At 37.3% G+C, this 13,267-nt stretch overlaps 1 protein-coding gene across 2 annotated transcripts in view; it reads left to right on the forward strand.

Annotated features, from left to right (window-relative positions):
- Positions 1 to 601: 601 nt before the first annotated feature.
- LOC148424099 (diacylglycerol kinase beta-like) overlaps positions 602 to 13,267 on the forward strand; it is a 101,100-nt gene continuing 88,434 nt past the window's right edge. For both annotated transcript variants that reach the window (XM_088415670.1, XM_088415671.1), the window contains exons 1-2: positions 602 to 739; positions 10,801 to 11,201. In XM_088415670.1, coding sequence (XP_088271796.1) covers positions 11,135 to 11,201 — 67 coding nt within the window. In that variant the 5' untranslated portion in view covers positions 602 to 739; positions 10,801 to 11,134. The remainder of the gene's footprint in view (positions 740 to 10,800; positions 11,202 to 13,267) is intronic.

The raw sequence follows: 13,267 nt of genomic DNA on the forward strand, positions 1-13,267 counted from the left end.
TGACATTTATTTCTTATATATATATATATATATATATATATATATATATATATATATATATATATATATATATATATATATATATACACACACACACACACACACACACACACACACACATACATACAGTATACACTGTATTTTTTTACCTTCTTTCATTATTACTAAAAATAACAAATATGAGCACAACAATTCCTCATCGAAGGAGATTTGACATTACAGCATGTGACCTTGTAAATACATGCCCATTTTGTTCAAATCACATGACAGCAGCCATTGTGAGAGAAATGGATGATTTGAAAGGATGACTCTCATTTCCATCAATGTGTGAATGCATTTCCGCCAAACCTATGTAATGGGCAAACGCTTGCAAAAAAAGAAGTTACTAACAAGCAAACAAGCCAATGAGGTACTAAACGTGAGCGGAAACAGAAAGAGGGAAGACAGCGAGAAGCACACAACAGTGAGCGAGAACACGAGAACGAGAGAGAGAGAGCGAGAGAGAGAGAGAGAAAGAGAGAGAGAGAGAGAGAGAGAGAGAAAGGGGCTGGGCTTCAGCGAGAGGGAAAAAAAAAAGTCTTCTTGCATTCAGAGTGGAGGAGGATGAGGTGAAGGATGTTCTGCCCTGCATGGAAACAACTCTGTAGGCTTGAAATCTCGGGACCGGTCTCACACTTTAGCTGGTGCTGATCTGGGATGTTAAGTGGGGCTTCTTCCTGTGAAGGGCAAAGGAAATCAGGTAGGAAAGGACTTTTGGCTGACGCTCCTGCTGTGTTGTCTTCTCATCAACATCTCGAACCTCCAAATACACTTTGTGCTTCTGCCATAATGCTTAAGACAGGTGTGTTCAACATTTGACGTGTGACTCATACAATGCGATTTGCATTTTACATTTTTTACATGCAAATCTAAATTGTACAGTGGCCCAAAGATATTTGTGTAGATTGGTATTATTACTATTGGCAGCATTGTGGAGTAAAGTTTAGCACCCCTAAATCACAGTTGAGTGGCTCTGGGTTTGAATCTTTCCGCATTTATGGAGTTTGCGTTTTCTTCAGGAACTCTAAAATAATGGTAGCTATATACCTGAAAATGACAAATGTTACACATTGGCAGGACTGGGCAGATGCCTGAAGGGCCAGCTTATTTTGGGGCACATGATGTGCTATGTAATCATTATTTTTCTCTATAGTCCCCCAGGAGGTCAAGAATCATACCTGAAGATAAATTTGATAAGAATCTGTCTTTAGAATCGATGTTTGAATCTTATCGTCAGTGTCAGTTATATTTATTATTACCTCACCATTGCAAGCCAACAGCATGGCTGAGAAACAATTGTTTGTCATAGCTGTCATGGTTTTACGTGCACACGTGTGCAGGTCTGTCTAAATCAAAATACTATGGCTGATTTTTTTTTTTGGTGCCAGTCTAGCCCTGTCCCTAGATTTGAATGTGACTGAATAGAATTAAACAACAACAATAATACATAGGATATGATCATCTTTGATTGTATACATATGATTACTCATCGTTTATAGTAGGTGAATTTAGTGAAGACAACATGGGTCTAGCTCCCACTCAGAAACGATGTGAGAGTGAATGGTTGTCTCTATATGTCGCCTGGGGTCTCTGCCTTTTGTCTAAAGTCAGCTGGGGTAGACTCCTGTTTACAGTCACCTTGCACAGGGTAAATGACGTAGAGGGAGGTACTGTGGTAGAATGGATGATAGGGGGCTATCGTATACCAGTATGATGGCTGATGAAGGTGGCTCAGGAACAGCACACAGCAGATGTAAATGAGAAGCAGGTCAAATACATAATTATGCACTCAAGACATTTTTATACATTTTCATTTCTTTTTAAACCCCAACAAATGTCAAACTAGTTGAAATTTAGTTTATATTGTCTAGTTATTGATTTCTTCCAGTTTGTCTTGTTGAGTGACGCTCCAACATGAGGCAGCTGACAGCATGCCTAACGACATCTTGTGCAGCAGCATGAGATGTTTATTGATTCCAAAGCATCCACTTGGGCGTGTTATGAACATCATAGAGTGGTTGGCGTCTACCGTTTCAGATATCACAGTCCATAAAAGCTTTTATTTGATCACTTTCAAAAGGCTGGAGAGCATATCATTATTGTTACTCTAATCATGCAAAATTGAAATCAAATTAGCGCTTTATCATGAATAGAAGAAATAGATACTTTTTTTAACCCCAGGGGGAAATTTTTACCCATCTTGGGCTTTTAGTTGTTTTTGAATGTGTGATATCAAGGGAAAATCATACAAAAAACACTAGCAGACTAAAATATTGCATAGGTTGTTCAAAACATGACGACTTTCAATATGCCACGCTGCCGTCCCTTCAAAATGATTTCAAACGGTAGGTTGAGAGGTACACCTTATAGGTGTCAAAATTACCCCATTTCGGGATCATTTACTGCCATTAAACAATGGAAATATTGTTACTTTTGGACAATATGAAAACCCAATGGTTTATCATTATATACAGCAATCCTTTCGACTGCAATTCAGAAACAGGGTGCAATGGAAACTTTTGTGTTGAGACCCCAAACCCACCGGGAGACGCGACCGGACAACTTATACCATTTGCCAGCCTTCCAGTGACTTCATTGAGTAACAGGCTGCAAAGTTCTTGCTATGCATTATGGGATTTGACGTTGACAAAAGGCTTCGATCCAAGAGCTCAATGTTGCAGGAAAGCTTTTATTCTGGTACAGGGAAGCGTTTTATTTCAAAACATGATATTATATTTGCATATTCTCTCTCATCTGCTGAATCTGAAGGATTTAATAGCTGTTAGTTTTTTTTCGTCACAAAATGAAAATTCTTAAAAAATGAAACAGCCTTAAAATGTATATATATATATATATATATATATATATATATATATATATATATATATATATATATATATATATATATATATATATATATATGTGTGTGTGTGTGTGTGTGTGTGTGTGTGTGTGTATGAACATACATGTGTATGGATAGGACTGATACCACTGAACATCTTGAGGGGTTGAAAGTAAATATACATGTACATTTGATGATGTTTGACCCGATGTTTGGGTTACAAAAAGGTTAGTGAAAAATCCCCGAACACCCAAGCGTTAACATCGGCTATTAGCACATGTAAACTAAAAATAGGATGAGTTCAATGAATAAAAGGTACCTCACATGTCACAACCACAGACAAACACCAAGGCTTACAAATACACTCTTTCATTCATTCAACAAACCACGTATTCTCACTAGGTTACAACAAATGCATATAGATTATGAAATAGTAACATTTAGGGTATAAATGAATGATAAATGAAAATGAAAACAAAAAAAAATCCAAAATTAAATTGACAATGTAAAACAGAAAGTATAAAACTTAAAAACATCTAATTCAGTTTTATGTCAATAACAAAGAAACATACTCATAAAATTAAACAAATAGCAAATGTACTTGAAAGTATGAGGAAACGATGGCCTGACTCATTGAATTTTTTTAGCTAATAAATGTAATTTTCAAAGAATTCTTAATATATGATGCTACCTCATTCATTGTGTGTGTGACTTAGATCACATTTCCAAGTGGAACAATTTGATTCAGTTAATTTCAGCCGTTTGATTCGACGTGGTTCAGTTTGTGAGCGTGTGGCGCATTGAGTTTACTGTTGTCCTTGGTGACCCACTTTTGCAAAAAAGGTCCTCCAGTTGCCAGATGAAGCTTTGCGTAAATGACACATTTAGATCACGGGGACGAAAAATATTCTCTACAAATTTCTCTACAAATAACCTCCATATAGTCTCTGACTTCATTTACCGGTAGCCAAAAGGTTGAAATTGTAATCAAAGTGTAAGGGATTTGTAGAGGATGGGCCTCATTGCTAATGTGTTCTTATCAAACTAGCTCGCTAACACATCCCAGTAAAGCTGTCAACAAATAAGTGGAAGATCCTTGCCTCAAACGTCATTTCTTTATATAAATGCTGTTACCCTCCGGCACAAAATCAAACAGAAGTCTGCCTTTGTAAGGCTTGTTTACAATGTTGTCGTCATGGGATCTGGACACTGGCAAATGTAAGCCATCATCCAAACCACTTCTCCTTACAAAATCGAGCTAATCACCAATTTCTCAATCTCTTTCCGTAATGAGTCTATTTCTACTTTGAATTCAATGCGTTTAAAGCAAGTTGTTAAAACAAGTTCCGTAAAGGGGTCCCTGACTCCAAAAAGCTTGAGAACTCCTGATATAAATAATGTAAATACTGTAATGTTTATTCCCCTCTCAATGTAGTCCATCATCATCACTGCCACAAAATGCATGCAACCCAGTAGTAGTGCTTAAGGAGTTTCTGTTGTATAACGTTGACTGCAAACAAACAAATAAACAAACAAACAAACAAACAAAACAGTTCATCAAAGCACTTAATTTTTTTTGGGGGGGGGGCAAGTGCATTTAATTATAATTTCAATGATAAATCACTTTTGCAGAGATTGGGCACTTCTTCAGCAATGTGACTGACCAACGAACGTTTTTTTTTTTTGCCTTTTTAATCATAGTTCAACTGACTTGTATGATTATCTGCTATGGTCCTGCATTATCAAGTATATATATATATATATATATATATATATATATATATATATATATATATATATATATATATATATATATATATATATATATATATACAACTTTGTGAGTTAAACCAGAATGGTCCAAGTTATTGCTTGACATTCAAAGTTGAGTTACAGCTGACTTTACTAGATATTTATTTGTAGTTGGTCCCTTTTTTAGTCCTCGTTTCAACCAAAACTCATACTGTACACAATTTCACCGACCTAAAGAAAAAAGTAATGTTGAGAAGTGTTAAGACATTATTTTGCGTTTTTAATGTTTTACATGATGAAATATCTTGTTAATAGAGGAATCTGGGATGTGATTAGGTTACTCTTTCAAACAACCAATGACATGCACTCAATTTACACTTTTCTCTGATTGGCTCATGGCCAGATATACATTTTTTAAATTCACTAATTAAAGAAATTTAGTACATTTAACCTCAGCAATACTTTGTTTTACTTGTAGTGTATGGGACAGATGAAATTTAGACAAATATTAATGAAACTGTCTTCTAAACTTGTAGGGCAGTAACATATAAGGAGAATGGGTTGCTGAATGATTTGTTGAACATCATGAGTTGTATAATAATACCATCCAGCTATGGAAAAAAAATGCATGTGAGAAATCTTCAATTGGCTTCAGGCTGGTTTTGTATCTTTGCAACATTGAAATGAGGATGCCAACACTATTTACCTAGAAGTAAAAATAAAATGCATTTTGATGCATTATTTTTTAAGGCAATGATTTCAAGTTTAAATGATTTCAAATTTAGTAAGCATCGAATTTATCAATTCTTGAGGTATTGCATAAGTATTATGTATCATTTTAAAGGGGTGGCCATCCTGTATGCATGTTCTCCCCGAGCCCTTGTGGGTTCTCTCCAGGCACTCCAGCACTCCTCCCACACTCCAAAAACATGCATGGCAGGTGAATTGGTCATGTTTGTCCTTAGGTGTGATTGGGTGCGTGAATGATTGTTCGTCTCTGTGCCCTGCGATTGGCTGGCAACCAGTTCAGGGTGTGCCCCGCCTACTGCCTGAATATATATATATATATATATATATATATATATATATATATATATATATATATATATATATATATATATATATATATATATATATATATATATATATATATATATATATAAATATATATATATATGTATATATATGTATGTATGTATATATGTATGTGTGTGTGTGTGTATGCGTGTGTGTGTGTGTGTGAATATAGGCTTAAACACAATTTAAATTTACTTCTTCATGTACTAATGAGCCAATTTACCAGTGTTCCAGGCCATAGTAATTGCTAATACAGTTAAAGCTGTACTTTACTATGTTCTGACATTTTAAGTGTAAGCAGAAGCCAGACAATGGAAGTGTAGTCATTTGGTGGGAGCCACAAAAGAAAATGATCACAAAAAGGTTTATTGCCATCCAACGGAAGAGCAAGCAATTGCTCTACTTGCGGCAAAATGTTGCTGCAATAGATAGATGAACAAAGATACATTTTTTGTGAGGTCTTTCCATGAGGTCCAAATTTGGCAAACACAGTATAAACTCTATGAGTGCCTTGTGTTTGCCAATGAGAAAAAGAAAGGAAAACAAAAGTGTCCGCATAGTAATCGCATTTTCACAAAAGACGTACAACTTCCTCTAATAGGCATGTCTACAATGACAGCGCCGAAACTGCTGTATCTATCGGGTCTAGTGCACTTCCTGTCAAGAGGTTCGACTCTGGACTCACCAGGACAGGGGCGTCAGACACATCCTGTGGAACCCAAAAAAACAACAACATCATTGTCGTACTTCCTGCGCGAGCGCCTGTCAGCGAGCATCCCTCCAGCTTGCCATTATCGCCACAAACATCTCCTGTATTAGCAGATGCTCTTTGTGTGCCTTGCAGCGACTCAATTGACATTTTACTTGACAAAGGCGGCCTGTGTGGGTATACGACATGAAGTGCAGTCATAGGCACGAGTAAGTTTAACAAAGTCACATGCAAGCACCATGGCAACTGTGCTGATAGAAACCATAAAAAAGTACATGGAGAATAACTGAAGTTAATGCTTGAGGAGTTATTTTAGATCTTACCAAAAGGCATAACCCCTACCCCTGTCTTATGAATATTTTTCTTCTCATATTTTCTAAATCAGTGATTCTCAACTGGCAAGATGTAACACATAAGTGGGTTCCAGACCAATTTTGGGTAGGTCGTGGACAGGTAAAAAATGCCATGTATTTATATTGATTTTTTTTTTTTCAAAAATAACATTGGGTGAGTGTCAGGAAATGTTAATCATTTCTGCTCTAGTCACTTCCTACTCTATGAACAAATACAATGCAGCTCAGGCTTTGGCTAGAAGATGTCATATTGACAAAATGCTTTTTGTTTTCGCATCAAACTAATTTGAGATTTTCTGTTGACAAATGTAATACTACATCCATCCATTATCTTCTGATTATCCAATGGGTACTAGGCGTTCCCAGCCCAGCCGAGAGACATAGTCCCTCCAGCGTGTCCTGGGTCGTCCACGGGGCCTCCTCCCGGTGGGACAATCCCTACATGACATCCTAACCAGATGCCCGAACCACCTCAACCGGTGTCTCTCAACGCGGAGGAGCAGCGACTCGACACCCAGTCTCTCCCGGATGACCGAGCCTCATCCTATCTCTAAGGGAGAGCCTGGAAACCCTGCGGACGAAAATCGTTTCGCCCGCTTGTATCCAGGATCTCGATCTTTTGTTCACGACCCACAGCTCGTGACCGTATGTGAGGGCAGGAACGTAGATCGACTGGTAAATAGAGAGCTTTGCCTTTCATCTCAGCTCTTTCTTTACCACAACAGACCGGTACCACAGAGTCCACATTACAGCAGATGCTGAACCAATCACCTATTGATTTCCCTCACTCGTGAGCAAGAACCCAAGAGAGTTGAACTCCTCCACTTGGGGCGGGACCTCATCTCCGACCCGGAGAGGGCTTCATCCCAGCCTCCTCACACTCGACTGTGAACAGTCGACTATGACAGTTGGAGGTCACGACGTGAGGAAGCCAACAGCACCACATCACCCACAAATAGCAGGGATGCAATGCTGGGACACCCAAACCGCACCCCCTCAACACTTCACTCAACACTCAACACTGTCCATAAAGGTAATGAACAGAATCTGTGACAAAGGGCACCATTGGCGGAGTCCTAGAAACTGAATGTAATACTATATATGAAAAGCAAAAATGCTTTATTGCTCCTAATTTTTAAAAAGGGGGGTTGCGACTTTGCAATAATGATGATAAGCAAGTGACAGAGAATTGAGAATCATTGGTCTAAATGGGCTCACACTTTCAAATTCAATTGACCACAATCACATTACGACAGGGGTGTCAAACTCATTTTTATCGCATTGTAGTTATAGTTTCTGTCAGAAGGCCGGTTTGACTGAAGTGAAATAAATTTGAAATGTGTTTGTAACACACGTACCTAGTTTTGAAATCAGAGGCTGGCAAAAAACTGATCAAAAGAGAGATTGGGAATCAAAACTAAATAAATTAAGATTTTTTTTTTCCCGAAACAATTTGTAAAAGTTAAAGACAACTTGCAAGATTGGTATTTTCATGGTCATATTTAAATAATGACAGAATTATTTGGTTGAAAAATGTTGATTGGTATTTTTGCCCAAAACTTGAAGTCAAATCTGCATTTTGCGGGCCACATAAAATGATGTGGCGGGCCGGATCTGGCCCCCGGGCCTTGTGTTTGACATCTGTGGAATAACTCTTTTAATGACATGGATGAGAATTTTTGTCATGTAAAATATTTAGATTATGTACCAAGAATACCAAGAATTTTTATCAACTGTTTTTTCTTTTTTTAAGTGATTGGATAGATGACACTTGGGGCCAGCACTCCTCTTAATACTAAGCTAATCGAGCACTGTTGTAATATAGTTATATATATACACAGAGTTTTATACATATGCAAATTATTTATTTAATTAGTTTTGTTATTTTGACATTAAAAACACATTTTCACTGTTTTTGATCATGTTTTTTCGAATGGAAAGACTGTTGGGATGTTTCAGATGATACTAAAAAATATTAGCGTCCAAAATATTGCTTTTTCAGATACGGCCTGGCACTGAAAGAGTTAACAGGTAAAAAACTAAAAATAAATCAAGCTACTAACTCTCCAAAATATACAGCTGTGAACTGAAATTAATTCCAGGTTGGAAAGTATTAGCCACATGTTATGTCAGTTTAACTTAGTGAAAAAACTTTTACCAAACGTTTACCAAATGTACAGTACCAGTCAAAAATCTGGAAACACCCTCCAGTTCAGTGTTTTTTATTTATTTGAAAAAAAAATGTCCTGGATTATAGATTAATAGTAAAATCATAAAAGAAATAATGACAGAATTATTTGGTTGAAAAATGTTGATCAAAATAGAGATGTATCATTTAAATTCTTCAAAGTACAAAGTACCGCCAAATGATCGTATGGCAGGAAATAGAAACCTATGGTAATTCGGTTTAGCATTTGAAACTTCTTTTTCTTTTTTTGTCATTGACGGTGAGGTGAAGTAGAAATGATGGTTGAACGTCATGGTTGGCAAGCCAGCCGAGTGTGTCTTGTGCAGCCTGGTGGATTTCAGCCATTCATTTCCATTAGGAAAACCACAGAGAGGACAGTCGTTTACAACCTGTCTCACTGTTAAAACTCTGTGACCAAATTGTCATCTTCTGATCAGTGGGTTGATCTAGCAAGGAGCGTTTGCATGCAGACCCAATGCTTCCCGGAGAGGTCAAGCATGAAGTCTTGGCGTTTCGGTTGAGGATAAGAACTTACAGTATATTGAGGTGTTCTGGATCATTTTATTGTCTCTACCGTGTCGTATTAATGTCTCAATCAAAGACGTCCGCATGCATGAATTGGAAGAGTTTGTGTAACATTGGACATTACTGTCTCACAGATTATCACAAGGCTACTTTCTGGCATCAATACGTGATATTTGTCAGCATCAAAAAGAAAGAATAGTACAATTAAAAAATACTAATTTACTAGTCGCACAGCTGCTTGTAAAGGTAGAGGGAAAATTCTGGTCTCATCATTTAGGGGTAATCTTGAGCCCTGTTTGAAACACATTTAAACTTTAAAATACACATAAATTTAATAGAAAGTCTGCCATTTTGAGAATTCAATGTTATAATGCCATAGTCAGGCTAAAGCAAATTAGCAAATGTTATGGCAGATGTTAACGACTGCTTAAACATACATTGAGCAGAATTAACTATGACAACAGAGAAAAAACATTATACATTGAACACAAAACCATAGAGTAAATACAGGTCTCTGCTTTAGGTGCTTCTCCTCGTGCTGTAAATTATGTTCCATGTAGTAGAGCGCAGTACTGCCCAGCCAAACAACCCCATCCAATATTTTATTAAACTCATGGTCAAAATTGGGCTTTGTAATCATGAGAGAATCTTGTGTTGGATGTCATCAGATAATATGAATGCACTTAATGTTGAGACTGGAGGAGAGTAGGATGACAATGTATTATAATGAAAGCAGATAGAGATCTCTGATTGTAAGTCAAGTGTCCTTCATGCATTCGTCTGTTTCCGTTGTGGTGTTTCTCTTTGCACTGCAGTGACGTCATGGTTGCCCAGCAACCTGCTGAGCAAAACAGAATCCCTCTCTGCACCAGGGGGGGAGGCCCCCTGTACACATGCACACGCACTCACAACATCGTATGCATTTCCGTGAGTGCAAGCGCTTCACTGAGAGGAACATGTAGCGTATGGCATATTTGAGTTCTCTTCAACTCTTCACTGAAAAATCGCATTATTTGTTGCTGTGCTCTCTCTCTCTCTCTCTCTCTTTATATATATATATATATATATATATATATATATATATATATATATATATATATATATATATATATATATATATATATATATATATATATATATATATATATATATATATAGTTTTAATATGAGATTTTACTGCTCATTAATATGGCTGCTCGGATATTATTGCGCTTCTGGGGAAGACCTAACCCTAACATACAGGAGCTTACTAGGATGACTTGCTACCTTAATAAAAATGTACATTGTAATATGTAATATGTTTGTTTGTGCGCAGGTGTGAACATGGAGGCCTTTTCAGCTGAGTCATCGATGACAACATCACCAAAATGACAATCAGACAGGTTACGCACGACCTGACCTCATCCTGACACATCCTTCTAGTCCTCCTCATCATATCTCCTGGTTGACATTTGATATTTATATTTTGGAATTTTAAATCTATTTAGAAGGTCAGGACCGATTTCTCCTCTTGGACGAGATGATAAAGCTTGTAGCCTCAGTCACTATCCTGATTCTGATCTGACATTAACCATCGACTATCCTGCCTGATACTGGTGGAACTGCCCTCTTGCCGAATACGTCCCCTGACCTCGTCAAATTAAAGAATTATGGGAGACGGGAGCTGGGTGTGCCTAAGCCCGGCTGAGTTCAACCAGCTGCAACAGTACAGTGAGTGTAAGTACAAAAGTGACACACTTCAATCTATCTAAGCCTGCGTGGTTTTAAAAAACATTATTCTGGTGGTGTTCTAGTATGAAAAAAATGTGGTTGTCATTCATGTGGTATACAAAACTGAAAAATGAGTCAAGTTTTTGAAGATTTTACGATGGGCTGCGCTGTTTTTGGTGTTTACAAAAACAAGCACGTTAGGTTATTTGATAACTATTTTTTCTTTGATGTTCATAAAAATATGCATGGTGTATTCACACCAACACTTGTCCACTTTAAGTAAACCAGGCTTTGTTTCACCATACTGGATGGTCAGGGTGGGCAACTTATTTTGCTGGTCTGACATTTATCATTCTTCAGAGCCCCACCACCCTTTACGTTATTGCCAGTCTGTCATTTTTTCAAGCCAGAAAAAAATGACATAATCGGCCCGTCGTAATTTTGCCCATCCTATCGTCACCTCTAGAGCGCGAAACTTAGTGGGCCAACTCTTTATGACTGTCTTCATTCTGTTTTTTATTGCAGTTTTACTTTCTTCACTCACAATGAATATCAAAAATGCGCCAGACAATTGGCAATCACATTCACTGGATGGCATTAACCTGATTTAAATGGCTGTCATTTGATGCAAGTCAGCTTATACCTGTCTAGCTCGCATTTTTAGAAGACGTTTTCATTATCATTTGTCTAAATTTCATCCATCCCATACACTACAAGTAAAACCAAGTATTGTGGAGGTTGAATTTACGCAGAAAAAAAATTGTCTTTAATTATGGAATTTAAAAAATGTGAATCTTGCATTTCGTGTCCCACGGCAAAATGCAAATCATGTGCAAGCCATTGGTTGCTTGAAAGAGTGATTGCCTGCATTGCAAACGAACACTAGATGCCCTTATTGTGCCTGAAAAAGCCCTCACTCGGCCATCATTAATCCTCGAATGCCCTATTTTATCAGCAAGACATTTCTTTAAGTAAAAACTTTTTAAAAGGCAAAACAACACAAAAAATCTCTTAATGCTTAATTCTAAACATTACTTTTACCTTTATGTCAGTGAGATTGTGTACAGTATGACTTTTGATTTTTTTTTCAACCCAGAAATTAAAAAGGGTGTTAATCTCTGGTAAAATCAGTCGAGTACGATCCGTATTGAATTTACACAATGCTGGTAAATCACTCAGCTGTGAATGGTTCTCCACCATTTGGTGGTGCTGTTGACTGACCATTATTGCATTGACATTAGACTAATTGCAGTAGCACTATAATGCAACAGTATCGCTCGCAATCATACAAGTCATTTGAAATAAAATTAAGTAGGCAAAAAGGGACAGTGACAGGCTGACGGTAGTCTGACGGACATCTGACATCATGACGATTACAATGAGGATGAAAAATGCACTTCCGACATCCTTAATTCGCCGTTTATTTTGGGTCGTCGCAAAATGGCTTTCCGTCGGTGACAGACAGACAGACAGTCCGATAGTGCTGACGAAGTGCCCACCTCTGCGAGTAAAAAGTATGATATTTGTGTTTTAAATGTAGGGAGTAAAAGTAAAAAGTACAAAGTACAGGCAAATTTTACAAGTACAATAAGGAAGCATCTGTACTTCATTACTTCTGATCCCTGGCCCAGGGGAAGCAGTAGCCCAACCATAGGAAATCGTAGCACAGTCTACCAAATTCACAAACACGCTAAACTAGACATGCCCCAGAGAGAAAATGAAGAAACAAAGTGCCAAGTGTTGTTCGTTTTCCGTGACGAAAATGTCGGATGTTAAAGTGCCCTAATCATTTCTTTTCAACAATTGGAGTACCAATTGTCACACACGTGCGTGCGTGTTTACAGGGTATCGGTCACTTGCACAAAAGTACAGACTATACAAAATGAAAAAAAATATGTTCGCATGATCTTTTTTGAATATCAGTTCGTCTTTGATGTTTACAATCACATAACATACAGGAACAATAACATATAGCCTACACAAAGTTAATTGAAAACAAAATTAAAATCATAATTTATGAATAAATACCATACAGTAGAGGGCACTAGGACCATGTCTCTCACCCAGTAGGT

This window comes from Hippichthys cyanospilos, chromosome 5 (genome assembly GCF_059441005.1).
Source record: "Hippichthys cyanospilos isolate Australia breed blue-spotted pipefish chromosome 5, RoL_Hcya_1.0, whole genome shotgun sequence".
Lineage (NCBI taxonomy): Eukaryota > Metazoa > Chordata > Actinopteri > Syngnathiformes > Syngnathidae > Hippichthys > Hippichthys cyanospilos.